At 54.6% G+C, this 15,602-nt stretch overlaps 1 protein-coding gene across 8 annotated transcripts; it reads left to right on the forward strand.

Moving 5' to 3' along the window:
- Positions 1-389: 389 nt before the first annotated feature.
- SENP1 (SUMO specific peptidase 1) lies at positions 390-15,527 on the forward strand. Of its 8 annotated transcripts, none has more exons than XR_013958552.1 (18): positions 390-497; positions 626-773; positions 1,977-2,049; positions 2,151-2,310; positions 3,111-3,270; positions 3,545-3,648; positions 3,724-3,971; positions 4,134-4,188; positions 4,496-4,534; positions 4,624-4,708; positions 5,001-5,153; positions 5,344-5,475; positions 5,881-6,084; positions 7,315-7,394; positions 12,586-12,670; positions 12,997-13,092; positions 13,915-15,041; positions 15,245-15,527. XR_013958552.1 is itself a non-coding variant. In XM_080635309.1 (17 exons), the coding sequence occupies exons 2-17, from the start codon at positions 678-680 to the stop codon at positions 13,975-13,977; spliced, it is 1,833 nt and encodes a 610-aa protein (XP_080491435.1). In that variant the 5' UTR covers positions 390-497; positions 626-677; the 3' UTR covers positions 13,978-15,527. The 8 variants fall into 8 exon arrangements, 2 of the variants coding, with proteins under 2 accessions (XP_080491435.1, XP_080491436.1); XR_013958553.1 differs by having other exon boundaries at positions 13,915-14,724; positions 14,865-15,527; XR_013958556.1 differs by lacking the exons at positions 13,915-15,041; positions 15,245-15,527 and adding exons at positions 8,975-9,042; positions 11,225-11,465 and having other exon boundaries at positions 12,997-13,034.
- Positions 15,528-15,602: the final 75 nt, after the last annotated feature.

Raw genomic sequence — 15,602 nt, forward strand, 5'->3', positions numbered from 1 at the left:
CCCCCATAGTGGGACACCCCCATAATATGACACACCCCCATAGCATCACACCTCCCATAGGGTGACACCCCCATAGCGTGACACCTCCCATAGGGTGACACCCCCATAGCGTGGCATCCCCCATAGGGTGACACCCCTATAGCGTGACATCCCCCATAGGGTGACACCCCTATAGCGTGGCATCCCCCATAGGGTGACACCCTATAGGATGACACCCCCATTGGGTGACGCAGCCCTCCTCAGTCCTCCCCCCCTCCACGTGCTGCCACCCCCTGGACCGCCGCGCCGCCAGGGGGCGCTCTCCCACCCACAGCGCACACGCTCCTCTCCCCCCTCCCTTCCTTTCCATCCCAACCGCCTTTTCTCTCCCCTCTCTGGCGTCACTTCCGACGGCGCCGCGCCCGGTGTCAACTTCCGCTTCCGTCCGCCTCGCTGCCGGCAGCCGCCACCGGGCCCGGGAAAAGCGCGCGCGCGGCCGTTGGGCACTTCCGCTTCCGGTACGGCCGGGCCGGGGCTGGGGGCAGTTGCGGGAGGGCCGGCGGGGGGGGTCCCGGTGGGGCCGAGCCTGGGGCAGCCCCGGAGGCGCCGCTCCCCTGAGGCGCTGCTCGGTTCCCTCCGTTTTCAGACGCGAACCCCAGCGCCTCCCGCCCGGCCCCTCGGATGCTGCCGCGGAGCCCATGAGGATGGAGGCTCGGGAAGCCCGCGCCGGTCCCGGCTCCGCGTTCGAGGCCTTCCCCCTGCCCGCGCGGGCCGCCCCGCGGCCGGACTGCAAGGTGCGGATCAAGCCCTACGGGGCTGGGAGCGGGGAGCGCCTTTGGGTCTGTTTTACCTTCCCTTTGCGTGTCCCCGTGGGTCGGAGGCAGCCCCAGACCGGGGGGTTCAGAGCCTGGGGGTGCCGGTTGGGAGCGCTGGGCATCAGCAGCTTGTGCCCAGGGAGCCCCCAGCATCCTGGCCTGGCTCAGCACCAGTGCGGCAGCAGGGCCAGGGCAGGGATTGTGCCCCCACACTGGGCACTGGGGAGGCTGCACCTTGAATCCTGGATTCAGCTCTGGGCCCCTCACTGCAAGAGAGACCTTGAGGGGCTGGAGCGGGGCCAGAGAAGGGCAATGGAGCTGCTGCAGGGCCTGGAGCACAGTGTGATGGGGAAGGGCTGAGGGACCTGGGGGGTTCAGATGGAGAAGAGAAGGCTCAGGGGGGACCTGATGGCTCCCTACAAGTGCCTGAGAGGAGGATGGAGCCAGGAGGGGCTGGGCTCTGCTCCCAAGGAACAAGGGATGGGACAAGAGGAACCGGCCTCAAGCTGCACCAGGGCAGGTTTAGATGGAGCTGAGGAACAATTCCTGCCCCAAAGGGCGCTCAGGCATTGGAACAGGCTGCCCAGGGCAGGGCTGCAGGCACCGTCCCTGCAAGTGCTCACACATTGTGGAGATGAGGCCTCAGTGCCATGGGTCAGTGGTGGCCTTGGTACTGCTGGGAATGGTTGGACTGGATGAGCTTGAAGCTCTTTTCCACCCTGGTTGATTCTATGGTTCTGGGACAGCCCCATCAGAGGAACACTCAACCCCTGGTGCTGTGAGAGCCCCTTGTTAGTCCCTGTGAGTGTGGAACACCCAAACCCATGTAGGGTCTGGCTGTGGATGGATGGGGAGCACAGGCCTGGGTGTGCTCAGCCCTACAGCCTCACACGTGCAGTCTTGGGCCAGCACCACGGTGATGCTGACTGTGCCTTGCCTTGTACCAGATGGGATGAATTTTGGTTTCTCCTCAGTCTCCTCATGCCCAGGAGAGAGGATCTGGGGGGGGAATGAGGGAGCTAGGGCTGCTTTGGCTGCACTGTAGCCCAGCACCAGCGATTCCTGATGGATAACAACGTGACCGGGGAGGAGCTGTCACTGTCTCCTACCCCTGTGCTTGTCGCACCAGGGGTTCACATCGAGCTGGGCTGCTTTAATCAACCCTTGCATCTTCTCCCACAGTTTTTACCCAACAAGATCGGCGGTTTCGCTTGTCCTGCTGGAAATGCATCCTGTGCCCTCAATTACAGCCCAGGTAAGGCGCTGGTTCCTGCCCTGGAGCAGCAGCTTTTGCCTCTCTCCCCCCCCAAAAGCAGCTTGAGGCTCTTCCCTGACCGCTGTGCTTCTCCCCTGCAGAAGCCCCCGGCCCTGAGAGCTACCGGGCGCCGGGGGAGCCTCGAGCCTTTGGCTCCAGCGCGAATGGGCAGTGGAGGGGTCTGGCCCCTGCTCTGGGCTCTGTGCCGCAGAAGCCGAGGGTGAGCCGAGGCTCTTACCTTGATGCTCGCAAGAGCCCCAGGTACGTGCAGCTCCCTCCAGGTTTAACCCTCCCTATGGAGCCCGGTGGGGATTGATTTTACCCCTGCAAACCTCTGGTATCGATACAGGGTGAGCTCAGGGTGGAAATAAGAGTGTGGTTTGAGGTTGGTTGATGCATTTTGGTGTTTATAACCTCCCTGGGGAATCCCAAACTGGTTTGTGTTGGGAGAGACCTTAAAGCTCCTCCAGTTCCAACCCTTGCCGCAGGCAGGGACCCCTTCCACTGGAGCAGCTTGCTCCAAGCCCCTGTGTCCAACCTGGCCTTGAACACTGCCAGGGATGGGGCAGCCACAGCTTCTCTGGGCACCCTGTGCCAGCGCCTCAGCACCCTCACAGGGAAGAGCTTCTGCCTAAGAGCTCAGCTCAGTCTCCCCTCTGGCAGGTTCAAGCCATTCCATGATCCATGTGTATTTTCCCAGCCTAGGGGTGGGCAGAAGCAGGGCGAGGGGGGGCCCTGCATGTTCCTGAGTGTCTCCAGGCAGGGCTCAGCCATTTTGTGGTGCATGGATGGAAGCGGGAGCGGGAGCTGGAGCTGGTGGGAAGGTCTGGCCGGGGTTTGCAGGTTGGGGCTCCTCGGCCTCGCAGTGCCACCTGGTGGCATCTCTGTGGCCGCACAGGCCTTGGGAATGGTGCAGGATCAAGCTGCGGGAGAGGCAGAGCTGGGGGGTGGCTCTTAAATTGATTCCTGAGTGCGGTTGGGTTGGGTTGGAAAAGAATGGAGTTAGGGACTAAAACCCTCCTGGAGTCAACTAAAAGCCGGTGTTTGCCGTCTCCTCACAGTGGGACATCCAACAGCTTTGTAGGGAAATCAAACCACCACTGCCATGCATCAGCTTTCCCCATCAAACCCGCTCAGAGCCCCTCGTGGAGCGGCCCGTGCCGCCGCAGCCTGCTCAGCCCCAAGAAGACCCCCCGGCGGTTCATCAGCACGGCTGAGGAGGTAAGGAGATGCTCAGTGGGATGGGGGGGTTCCTCTTTTGGGCGCCATGAAGCACCTGAGGTGGCTTTAACTGATTCTCCTGTGCTGGATTTGCTCCTTCTGCCAGGCGGATGCTGCCTTCAGCTCTGCCCATGTTCAGCCTTCAGCTGTGGTTGGGCTGAGCAAGGCTGGTGGTTGAACTCTTCAGTACCCCTGGATGTGTTCATGTGCTTCGTGTGGATCGCAGTGTCCGTATTGGAACTGTGTTGCTGAGACTCTGCTTGTTTCCCTGCAGACTGTTCGAGAGGAAGAGCGGGAGATCTACAGGCAGCTGCTTCAGATGGTCACAGGAAAACAGTTTTCCATGTCCAAGCCCTCTTCACTGTTCCCCTTCCATCTGTGAGTATCAGATGCTCTTCCCCAGCCGACAGCACCACGTGCATCCGCCGGGAACTCACTTTCTGTTGTTCCTAGGTCCCGGTGTTCCAATTCCAGCAAACCTGTAGTGAAAGAAGCTCCCAGCCAGAACTCAAAGCTCTTTGAAGCTCACAGTGTTGCACCAGCCACTTCAGCACCCAGCGTCCTCAGAGCACAGGAGCAGCCGTCCCACAAACCGTCACTCTACTCTGCCCCCAGCTACTCCTCCAGCATCTTTGAGTCCAGTAACTCCAGAGCCCAGCAGCAGCAAGAAAACCCACCAGCATCTAGCACACGGTCTGAAGGTAAAATAACCCCAACTAAATCCAAAATGACACCTAAAACTGGGCAGTTGGACTTAAATGTATGTGGCAAACCCACTTTTTCCCTCCCTGTCTGTATTTGGACAGGGGAAGTGGATGGTCATGGTGCTTTTAACAATATTGCATAAACTTTGCTCTTTTTAGGGTCAGACTCTGTCATTTTGCTCAAAGTAAAGGATTCCAGAACCCCAGCACCAAGGTAAGAGGCTGTGGAATGGAGGAAGGGGTCGGTTACATGGAGCTTTTGTAGTTCCATGGAGGTGACAATGCAGAGCGAAGGTGACCAGTGGCTTTCTGAGTGTCTGGTGTTGAGGGAGCAGTTTGCTGTAGCTACAGGAACTTGAATGTGAAGCATCAAACCTCTTGAGCCCTGCCTGTGACTCACTGGCAGATCTGTGTGTAGCTCTGGCTCTAGCAGTGGGGCTGTCCTCAGCTAATACCAATCAGACAATTCCTTTCTCCCCATGTGGAGAGCACTTACACCTCTCCTTTCTGCCCCTTTCCAGCCTCCCATTCTTCCAGGCAGAACTATGGATCAAAGAACTGTAAGTACATGTTTTCTGCTCCTTTTTCCTGCCTTGGAATATCCTATAGGGATAAACCACTGACGTGTTCACGTGAACTGTGATTTCAGGACCAGCGTCTATGACTCGCGAGCTCGGGAGAGGTGGCGGCAAATAGAGGAGCAGAAAGCCTTGGCCTTGCAGCTGCAGAGCCAGGTAACAGGGGGCAGGTGCTTGCAGGAGCTGGCCTTGTGGGGCTGGAAGTTCAAACCAGAGAATAGAAAGCAAATTGGAAAGGGAACAATGACAAAATTCCACTCCTTCATGGGTCTTTGTTGCTTCCCCTTCCCATGGCAGGGCTCTCGGGAGTGTCACTGCCAGGATAAATGCTTCCTCTCCGTGTCCCTGTTTGTATTTCCTGATGGAATTGACCCCATGTAGCTCCCTCTAAAGCCCTGGAGATGTGACTTCCTTGGACACCACCTTAATCTAAAGGTCTCTCCTCCAGCGGTTGCAGGAACAGGAGCACTCTGTGCAGGATCGGGTGGATTTGAATCTTCGAGTCCCTTTAGAGAAGGAAATCCCTGTCACGGTGGTCCCAGAAGAGAAAGAGGATGCCAAGTCAGCTGATGGTGAAGAGGAGTTCCCTGAAATCACTGAGGTAAGTCCAAGATCTAAATCCAACCATGATTTTCTGCCATCCGTGCACAGGAACAGGGAGCTGTTCCCTCTTGCCTGTACATTTTGTAGCAAGTTTATCCTTTGAGGAGCAAATAAAGCTGGGTTTGGATGCAGCCTTTGTGATGGGAATAGCAGGAGCTCTCCCTTCTAATGCTGTGTTCTCCCTGTAGGAAATGGAAAAGGAAATCAAGAGCGTGTTCCGAGGTGGGAACCAGGACGAGGTCCTCAGTGAAGCTTTCCGGTTAACAATCACTCGGAAAGACATCCAGACCCTCAATAACCTGAACTGGCTCAATGACGAGGTGAGGACCTGCTGAGATGTTCTTATTCCGACTCAACTGAAGTGAACAAAGGGCTCTGTGCTGAAAGGACTGAGAGGGAATTGCAGCTGAGGGCTGGGATTCCTGCTCTGGAGCAGGTAATCTGTGGAGAAACACCTGTGTAGATCAACAAAGATAACACTGGGAGGAGCAGGACTGCCCATGAGCATGATCAGGGCCAAAAATCCAAGTAAATCTTTAATATAGAAAGCTGCATTCCAAAATCTTCATGGATTGTGAAGGTTTGAAGGCTGCGGAGCTGTTGTTCCTTCAAGGAACAGCTCTTCAGAGGGCCGGATGGAGGCAAACCCAATTCCTGACCTCATTTTGCACCTTATGGAGAGGTGTCAACGCTCTGATGTGTCCTGGCTGCTTTTTCTTCCCCAGATAATCAATTTCTACATGAACCTGCTGATGGAGAGGAGCAAAGAGAAGGGGCTGCCGGCCGTTCACGCCTTCAATACTTTCTTCTTCACTAAGTTAAAAACAGCGGGGTACCAGGCTGTGAAACGGTGGACTAAAAAAGTGGATATCTTCTCTGTGGATCTCCTCCTGGTGCCCATCCATCTGGGAGTGCATTGGTGCCTAGCAGTGAGTGCTTCACTTATTCCCAGTGGGATAGAGCTGGAATTTCTAGCCTTACAGATTCATAGAATCATAGAATAGTTTGGGTTGGAAGGGACCTTAAGATCATCCAGTTCCAACCCCCTGCCATGGGCAGGGACACCTCCCACTAAACCAGGCCACCCAAGGCTCTGTCCAACCTGGCCTTGAACACTGCCAGGGATGGAGCATTCACAACCTCCCTGGGCAACCCATTCCAGTGCCTCAGCACCCTCTCAGTAAAGAATTTCTTCCTTAGATCCAATCTAAACTTCCCCTGTTTCAGTTTGAACCCGTTACCCCTTGTCCTGTCACTGCAGTCCCTGATGAAGAGTCCATCCCCAGCATCCTTGTAGGCCCCCTTCAGATACTGGAAGCTGCTCTGATGTGGGACTGAGGCTAAAACTTGCCTGTTCTTGTCAGTGGGTGCAGGGTGGGGGGGAAGTTCCATGTTTGTGCCCAAAATTGAGGTGCAGAGCAAGTAAAAAGATAACTTCTGGGTATGTTTGCAGTCTCTAAAGGAGGAGCAGGCGGCTGAGGAGGTCACCTTAGGCCAAGTCCTCCTCTGGAGAAGGATCTTATTTCCAGTTCCCATAAACTCACCTTTAGAGACGTTGCCATGGGGTCAGTTTAGAGATGTAGGTGATAGATACTGAGCACCTTTCCCTCCCTCCTGCCCCTCATCTCCTTCTGTCCCTTCTCTTGGCTGCTGGCACCTGTGTGGTGACACCTCCCATGTGGCTTTGAAGCCTGGCTCAGCCTCCTTAGCTCAAAGCTCTGCTGAGGGTTGTTGAACTCCCTGCAAGGGCAGCGCTCACACGGGTGGGAGGTGGAAATGGGGCCCTCAAAGAACACTTTGAGGAGGACACTCGTGTCTTGAACTGCTTCACTGCGCACACGTCAGGCGGAGCAAAGCATCTGTAAACCTATCTGAGGCTTGGACCATAAGGATACCGGTGAACAATGAGGATAACAGAGTGCTCTTGTGTCTTACTGGGGTGATGTGAGGAGAGCCTGATCTGGACATTGAAGTGGTTTGGTAACACAGCAGCAAGAGAGGGGTGTGGGGAGGGCAGTACCAAGGCTGTTGGAAGCCCTCTGACATCCTTCTCTGCTATGAAATGCTCTAAACTTCTTTCTACCAGCAGAGTGAGTGTGCCGGCAAAGGGGGGAGCTCCTTGTGCTCTGTGTTGGTAACAAATCTCTCTCTCTGTGTAGGTTGTAGACTTCAGGAAGAAAACCATCACCTACTATGACTCCATGGGTGGAATAAACAGCGAAGCCTGCAGGATCCTGTTGTGAGTAACACTTTGAGTTGGGCCTGTTTGAAAACGGGACAGGCTCTTGCTCTGGAAGCCGTAACCCTTCCATGGGGACAGTCCCTTTCTGGGTCCTGAAAGGAAGATTCTGAGGAACGTCCTGGTTTTCACCATGGTCTGCAGATACAGAGGTGATCTGTGAGTGTCCTGTGCTGATGTCTTCATCTCTTCCCAGAAGATCCCTCAGTGAGGCTGGTGTTACCTTCATGGGTATAGGCAGGTTTCAGACCTGTTCTGCTAAGCACATGAGGCTTTATCAGTCTTAGAGCATCATCTTGGGCATTTCGTTTAGGAGGAAAACAGCTTCTCAGACCCTGAGGGATCAGGGTCCTGCCCTTATCCTGCAGCCTCTTGAAGAAATGGCACCTCCTGGCTTCTTCCTCCAGGTGGGAGCTTTTCCTGCCTTGGCAAAGATCCACTCAGTAGCTCAGCCCTTTGTTTTGAGGAGGTTCTGGAGAGCACAATGGTGGATGTAGGATGTGGGAATGTCTCTTGCATCAGGCCGTGGATAAAGGTTTGCATGGTCTCTTCTGTACTGAGTTCCAGCAGGGTGTTCCATCACACGCTGTGCCATGCCCCCACACCAGAGCTGGGTGAAGGCTGTTCTTGTGGCTTCAAACTGCAGAGGAGGTCTTGGTTTTCCCATCCTGAGCGATGCTCCAGGATGGAGCGGAGCTGCCTGCTCTTCGAGAGAGGTGCTTGTGTTTCAGATCCAGAACTGGTTTCCCATGCTTGGAAGCTGCTCCTGAATGGAGTGAGATTAAAAACGAGCTGCTCCTTGGCTCATTGTGAAGGCTCCTGCTCACGCAGGGCCGTCAGGCTTGATACAGATCACACCGAGGACGGATTTAGGAGCCGCAGTCGCCGGCTCCGTGGCTCCGGCGCTGACCCCGGCTCTGCCGTCGCTTCTGGTTCTCGTCTCCGCTTCGCTTTCATGCTGACTTGGGAACGTGATCCCAGCTCTTCTGGCATGAGGCTGAGTTTGTCAGCAGAGGTGTCACTCATTCAGTTGAGGAATGTGGATAATGAGAAAGGGCAGGCAAATGCTGTTTCCAGTCCATTGAGCACCTTTATTTTCCTGCTCAGGTGCTCTGCAGCCTGCATGTGCTGGGTTAATGTAAAGAACTGTAAAAGCAGCTGTTTCCCTTTTCCACACTGCTCTGGGATGTTGGTCTAAAGGGAAAGGAAAAGCCTAAAGGTTTTGGAAATGGCTTGGGGCAGCGTTTCTTAGTTTCACTGTGTGGCTCCTGCCATTAGAATGGTGCAGGCAGAGCCCTGGGGCAGGGATGCTCTGGGGAATAATCAGTTCCTTTCAGCCTGAGTTTCTCTGATCCCAGAACGTCCGGTGAAGTGAAGCACCCGAGAGGTGCAAGAAGGACCCAGGAGTCCTTCCCATGCTTTGTTGAGGGATCTGAGATGAGGAAGCAGATTCCCAGAGTGGTGTTAGAGAGTATCAGAGCATACAGAGTGTTTCAGCCATGCAGGGCGAGTGGTAGAGAGCCAGGATTTCAGGTCACTGTTGCCCTGGACATAATTGTTTTCCCTCTGTTTCCTTTTAGGAGGCTTTTATTGGTTGAATGCAGTGGGAGGATCACACCGGGAAGAAGGGACGGAGGTCCTATTCATGGTTAGTGACCCTTTCATGCTTTCAATCTTTAGAGCTTCCTAAAGGTGGTGAGTGTTGTACCGTTGGCCAGACTTTACAGAGGAGGGAAACTGAGGCCCAGGGAAGGCAACTGATTAAATACCAGGGCCCCTGCCCTGGCTAGGGGTGAGTAGGGACCCCACATGGCCATGCTTTGGTGGCTGCCCTGCTTTGTTTCAGCATCTGCGCTTGGGGGTGAGACCTGGAGAGGATTTTAGGGAAGCTGCCTCTGGTTTTGGGGGTTTCTCTTTGGGAAACACGGTGCTCGGTGTCTCAGCTCTGCTGGAAAGGGCTGTGCTTTGGAGCAGACATAAACCAACCTGTTAAGATTAGTTAAGAACTTGGTTCTCATGTAGGAAGATGGGAGGAGAGCTCAGGGAGCAGAGCGCGCAAGGCGCCTCATGCCTGTGAAATCTCCTTATCTGCTATCAGCAGTGGTTGAAGGGCTTCCCTTCATGCACCCTTTGCTTCAAGGCTCTTCGACATTTAGCAGCCTGCTGTGGAGCTCATTTCAGCAACTCCCTGAGGCACCTGCTCAGGTTTTTGTGTGTGTCTGCGAGCACTGTCGAGGGCAAGAATCCATTTCAGGCATAGGAAAGCCTGCAGTGATTGCTGGGGCATCTCAGGCATGTCAGGCTTTGATTTGGCATGTAATTCCGCTTCAGAATTCCAGGTCAGGCTGCTTCCCCTTGAGGTCCTGACAAAGTTCATCAATTAAGTTCTGCCTCCTGAAGTTGTCTCATGAGTTGAAGCCAAGGCATTTGCTTTCAGCCTCCTCAAAGGAGGGTTTAGGCTGTTTCTGAGTAAGGACCGGTGCTGGGATCTGCTGTTTGCTGATCACCTTGTCCATTGCTGGGGGCTGTGTTTGGGAAGCCAGAAGCCCCAGGTGATGGGCACAGTTAACGTGAGCTGCACACAGTGGGTTCCTGTCCCAGGAAATACTCCAAATTCTCTGTTTGCTCTGCATGTGTCGGCATCGCGGCTGTGGGTTAAAGTGGATGTGCTGAAGCCACCAAAGCTCCAGCATCATTTCAGCATCACGGGCTTGTTCCCTGGCTGCCAGACGAGTCTCCCGCTTGGATCCTCTCTGCCTCCACTCCATATGTCCATGTGGAGACGTTGCTTGGAGGCTCCTTGTGTGATGCATCCTTGTATTTATCAGCACAGCTTCACTCCTCGTCTCTTATCGTGCAGAACAGAGGGGGCTGTGGGCTGCTGCTCTTTTTTTAGCTGAGGGTTCAAGTGGCTTCTGGAGTAGGCAGCAGTTGTCAGGATTTTATTATTACTGCAATAGGGCTGTTAATACATTAATGGTTGTAGTGTGGTGCAGATAACGTGCTGCCTTCCTCTGTGCTGGAGGCTCAGCTCGCCCTTATTCTCAACCTGGTGCAAGAAGGTTCCTCCCCACCCATTAGGTTTTATTTGTGGAGATGGGGTATGGAGACTTCTCATGCTCAGTGAAAGGTTGTTTGGGGTTGGTTGTGGACTGAGATTTACCCCCTGCTGATCTTGTCCAAACTGCAGCCAAGTCAAAGCCAAGCAGAAGCTTCCCAAGAGCAATTACAGCAGTTGCTGGCAGCCAGCAGACCCTGAGCCGGGGAACTGGGAGCATCCAGCTAATGAAGGCTGATAGAAAACGCTTGTCTAGACCTGATCTGCTCTCAAGGGACTGCCAGGAGGAGGCTCCTCTCCTTGATGCTTCCATATCCAGCAAAACCTGTTTATTTCTGGCTGTTTTGTAGAGACACAATCACTAGGACGGGGCTGGTTTCATGTTCAGAAGCTGCTGCGTTGTTCTGCTGCCAATTTGAGGGCTCTGTTCAGTGGCCTCTGGGTGTTGCAGGGAGTCTTTGGCCCAGAAGATGTCTTTGAGTAGTTCTTTGGAGTTTTGATAGAGAAACCCCCCCGACTGGCACCAAGGCAGCAAGTTTGAGCCTGTATCTTTGGGGCTTGCATGCAGGTCACATCAGTCCTTCCCCATCGCGTCCCGGCGTTTACTAACAGCAAGATGTGATTTAGCCAAGTCTTTGTGGATCAGATTGCTGAAAGATGGCACATCTCCCCATGCTGGCAGCCAAACCCGCCTCCCTCTCCATGCCAGATGCTCTCTTGACCCCTCCATTCGAGCCAACAGCATCTAATCCCTTGCTTTTTCCTTTCCAAGCGTTCTGATGGCAGCTGCGGCAGTGAGAAAGCTCCTCGGGCTGTTCTGAGAAGATGCCAAACGTAGAAGGAGATGGTTTCTGTAGACCTTCCTGGTCCTTTTGGTAGCCAACATGAGCAGAAGGTGCCTGTGAAGCTGAATGTCACTTAACAGCAGCCAACAGAGAGGAGCTCCTTCAGGGCCATTAACAACATCTTGGGCCCATCACCTCATCTCCTTGGGCTCCTTGTAGTCCACCTTTGTGAGCTTCTCTTTTTGCACTTCCTAGTGAGGGGAATAGTTCAGGGTGTTCATACCTGCACAGGGAAGAGCATGGCAGCAGCTTGGGATGGTCTTAGTGGAGTTCCTAAACTTTATCAAGGAAGCAGGAAAAACCACACACACACTTCCCTGTTCTTCCATGGAATCATTTAGGCCAAACTGATGGAAGCCTTCTTGGGCAGAGGAGCTGGACCAGTACCCGTGAGCTTTCCTTGTCCTCCAGCTCCAGGAGCTGCAGTGGGACTGGCTCTGAGGCCCCTGCTGAAGGCTTGTGCAGGTGTTTGACATCCCACCCTGCTCGTTCTCCCATGTGTGCTCGCAGCTTGACTCAATCCCTGTAAAAGCATCTCGGAGAGGACTCTGGCGTGGCTCTTCCCAGGGCTGCCTCCCTCCATCCCCAAGCTTTAGACCTTAATTGAGAAAATCAGGGTCATCTTCTCTACTTTTCCTCCTTGCAAGCCCTCTGTGGTGACAAGAAATCCTCAATGAGGAGTGGAAGGGAAACGTGGGAGAAGAGCTCCAGGAGATCATCTGCAGCGAGCTGAACACCACCACCAGCATGGAGAGGAGCTTCGCGGTGGTTTGGGGATGCTTTACCCATGGAGTAAAGCTGCTCCAGAGCTGCTGGATGCTGTTAAAGCTGTGACACGTTTGCTCGTCTCCCTTTTGTGCTAAACAAGACCCTCAGGAGGTACCGGTGCACAGGGCACCCTCAGAGCTGGAGCCCAGCTCTCCAGTCTTCCATTGCAGGCGTCTGTTGAGGCAGCCCCGTGGCTGCTGAGCTTCTCCTTGCCCTGAGTCACCCCCTGATGAATTAGGTTTGTTCTCACTGGTTTATTTGTGGTTTTGACTCTCTGCTTGGCAGGTACTTGTTTTGGATGAGGGTTTCAGTCCTGCTCGGTCCTGCTTTGCCTGCCTCAAAGCCCGGGTCTGTGGAGCCCTGTTTGAAATGGCCAATACTGAGACGAAAATATTGGACTTCCATATTGCATTAATTCTGCAAACATGGCAGAGGTGTCCTGGGTAAACCGCCCCAAAGCCCACTGGCTGTTTTCCCCTCTCCTCTAAGTAAGCTTCTCTTTGTTCCCTTATTCCTACAGGCAATACCTAAAACAGGAAAGCCTTGACAAGAAAAGGAAAGAGTTTGACACCAATGGCTGGTCGCTGCTGAGCAAGAAGAGTCAGGTGGGTGCGGGCAGGCAGAGGGTCTCTGCTGCACCTTTCCTGGCTGGTTTTCCCAATGGATACGTTCCTGATGCTCACAAATCCCAGCTCTTCAGTGGCTGCTTTGCTGCAGATTCCCACCCAGCCCCATGTGGAAGCAGGGAGCTGGGTGCTCCGGTGCCACCTCAATTGCTGCTACCCACCCTCTTGTCTTCATCCCCCTGTGCTCACACTGGCCCCATGAGGACTCGTTTGAGAGAGCTCCTTCACTTGGAGCCCTTCATCCTTAGGAGCTGGAAAGTGGCTCCTCTGGGACTGACATTTGGGTTTATGTCCTTTGCTTCCAGGAGATCCCGCAGCAGATGAATGGCAGTGACTGTGGGATGTTTGCCTGCAAATACGCTGACTGCATTACCAAAGACAAGCCCATCAACTTCACCCAGGTAAAGCCCATCCCCATGTGTCCTTCATCCTCAGGGAGCGATGGTCCATGTGCTGATGTTCCAGTGCCCTTTCTTTCCTTCCCTGTGGGTTTGAAGTGCCCCCAGCCCATGTGGGGATCACAGGGGAGCTCCTTGGAGCAGAGCTGGTACAAGGCACTGGGGCAGCTCTTTGCATCATGCAGATGGTTCCTCTCAAGCCATCCTCGGGTCTCCCATTGTACTCCAACCCATGGGGCAGGTCACTGATGCCACTGGGGGAAGCTCAAATGGACACCACTCATAGCCATCCATACTGAAATTCCCTGGGGAAGTGGGGTGTTGTAGCCCAAATCGTGGGGAATTTCAGTGTTGCTTAACGTCGGCCTTCATGGAGTATCCCATGCATAAATATTTCTGATTATTAGAGACCATCCTCAGTTATTACCCAGATCTCTTCCACTGTCCTGTTTTCCATATATTTTTCCCTAAGAAAAGGCACCACTTCCAAAGTTGCACCCAGAAGAGGGGCTTTAGACAGGGACAGGCCAAGGGGAATGGCTTGAACCTGCCTGAGGGGAGACTGAGATGAGCTCTTAGGCAGAAGCTCTTCCCTGTGAGGGTGCTGAGGCGCTGGCCCAGGGTGCCCAGAGAAGCTGTGGCTGCCCCATCCCTGGCAGTGTTCAAGGCCAGGTTGGACACAGGGGCTCGGAGCACCCTGCTCCAGTGGAAGGGGTCCCTGGAGCTGGAGGAGCTTTAAGGTCCCATCCCACGGTTCTAGGAGAGCCTGCTTCGTGCTCCAGCAGTGTCGGGGAGGCTGATGTGTGTTCCCTGCTCCCCCCACAGCAACACATGCCCTACTTCCGCAAGCGCATGGCCTGGGAGATCCTCCACCGCAAGCTCCTCTGATGCCCTCGAGCCCAAAGCCGCTTCCCTGCGAGGTTCTCTCCAAGTGCCCTGAGCATGGACCTGCCCTTGGGGCCTTCAGAGCCCCTGCGAGCGAACTCTGCATCCTGCTGTTGATCAGGCACCATCATGGACCAACCCAAGTGTTCGGAAGCACACTTGCTTTTCCCTTTCGCTGTTTTGGGTTTTGTATTTCCAGACCTGTTTTCTATGAGCAATTTCAGGTGCTGAGACTTGTGGGGGCAGCTTCAACCATCCAAGGAGCTTTTCAGCTTTCCCTTTGGCAGCTCTCACTGACAGCTTTGAGCCCACGGTGTGACTTTGGCTGCATTTCAGGGGAGGGGAAGCACTCGAGGTGGCTCTGGGCTCTTTGTGCCCTGGGGGAGCACTGAATTGGGTGGGCAAAAGCCTGTTTGGGGGTGGATGTGGAGGGGTTTGCTTGTAGAGGGATGTGGTTGGTGGGTCCTCTACTCCTGTATCACCTCCCCTCCATCCTCAAAGCCAGAGTTTTCTCACCCATCACCAGCTCTGCCCCTTAGCACCCATCGGATGATAACCTGGTACCTCTGGTGCTTGGGACCTGGTGGTGGGGTTTGGAGGGCTGGAGCAGGTCGGGCATCCCTCAAGGGCAGGACTTGGGGGATCTTTGCAAGCAACTTGGTCAAAGCAGCTTTTGCAGGAGGTGTTTTCCTCCCTGAGGACTTGGATCTCCCAGGTCTGGAAGCCTCAAAAGTGTTTACGGATATTCAGGTACAAACCTAGAGCCGTTCCCTTGGCTTTGTGCGCGTTGCCAAACGTCCCGCTTCTTCCTGGAGCCACAGAACAAAGTCTGAGTGTGCTGGGGTCGGGCTGCTTGGGTTCACTTCTCCCCTGCCTTTGCCTCCTCGCAGGAGCTGGGGCTGCAGCCGCCTCCGGCACCTCTGGCCTGGTGCGAGGGGATGAATCGCTCCTCTTTCTCTCCATGATGTTTTGCACATGTCTTGCCCGGGGCTCGAGGCTGATGCCTGGTCAGAGGTTGCATTTGAAGGCAAAGCCCTGCGGGGTTCAGTTGTAAAGCGCTTCCAAAGGTATCTCTGAGTCCACCCCCGAGCCGCGAGCAGGGGCTGAAGGGGGGGGACACGAAATGAAACACTCGGAAGTGCTTCAACCCTTCCCAAAAGTGGGATTTTGGGGGCTGCCCCTCTGCTTCTGCCCATCCTGCCCGGAGCCCCTCGCACCTCCAGGCCTGGGGCTGGGCTCAGGCTTTCAGCTGCTTTCATCTATTCCCCAGTGCGATGTGGGAGGGAGCGGCGCTGAACCTGCTGCTTCCCTGCGCTGTGCTGAGCCCTTCTTGCCTGGGAGGAAGGACGGAGCCAATGTCCCACTTTTGTACTTTTGTCTCCAAGAGGGAGGATATTTTATACGTTTTTCTCTACCTGTAACAGTAGTTTTGTACCGAACCCCTCCCTTCTCCCCCCCCATTGCTCCCGCCAGGTTGTGTTCTTTGTAGGCTGGGTTCTCCCCCTTCCCCTCTCCCCTTCGTGTGTTTTATACCGAGTTCTTTTTCTATCTTTGACTGCAAGTAAAGATCTGAAGCAAAAGAGCAGCCCCGGATCTGTTCTCTTTGTGGGTGCCTGGGTAAAAGGAGC

This window comes from Psittacula echo (genome assembly GCF_963264785.1).
Source record: "Psittacula echo genome assembly, chromosome: 27".
Taxonomy (NCBI): Eukaryota; Metazoa; Chordata; class Aves; order Psittaciformes; family Psittacidae; genus Psittacula; species Psittacula echo.

Bases quoted from the DNA above. Each gene is read 5' to 3' on its own strand.
- SENP1 (XM_080635309.1), top strand. From the start codon at position 678: ATGAGGATGGAGGCTCGGGAAGCCCGCGCCGGTCCCGGCTCCGCGTTC. The intron at 2,311-3,110 runs GTACGTGCAGCT...GTCTCCTCACAG, and splicing joins GATGCTCGCAAGAGCCCCAG to TGGGACATCCAACAGCTTTG. The intron at 4,189-4,495 runs GTAAGAGGCTGT...GCCCCTTTCCAG, and splicing joins TCCAGAACCCCAGCACCAAG to CCTCCCATTCTTCCAGGCAG.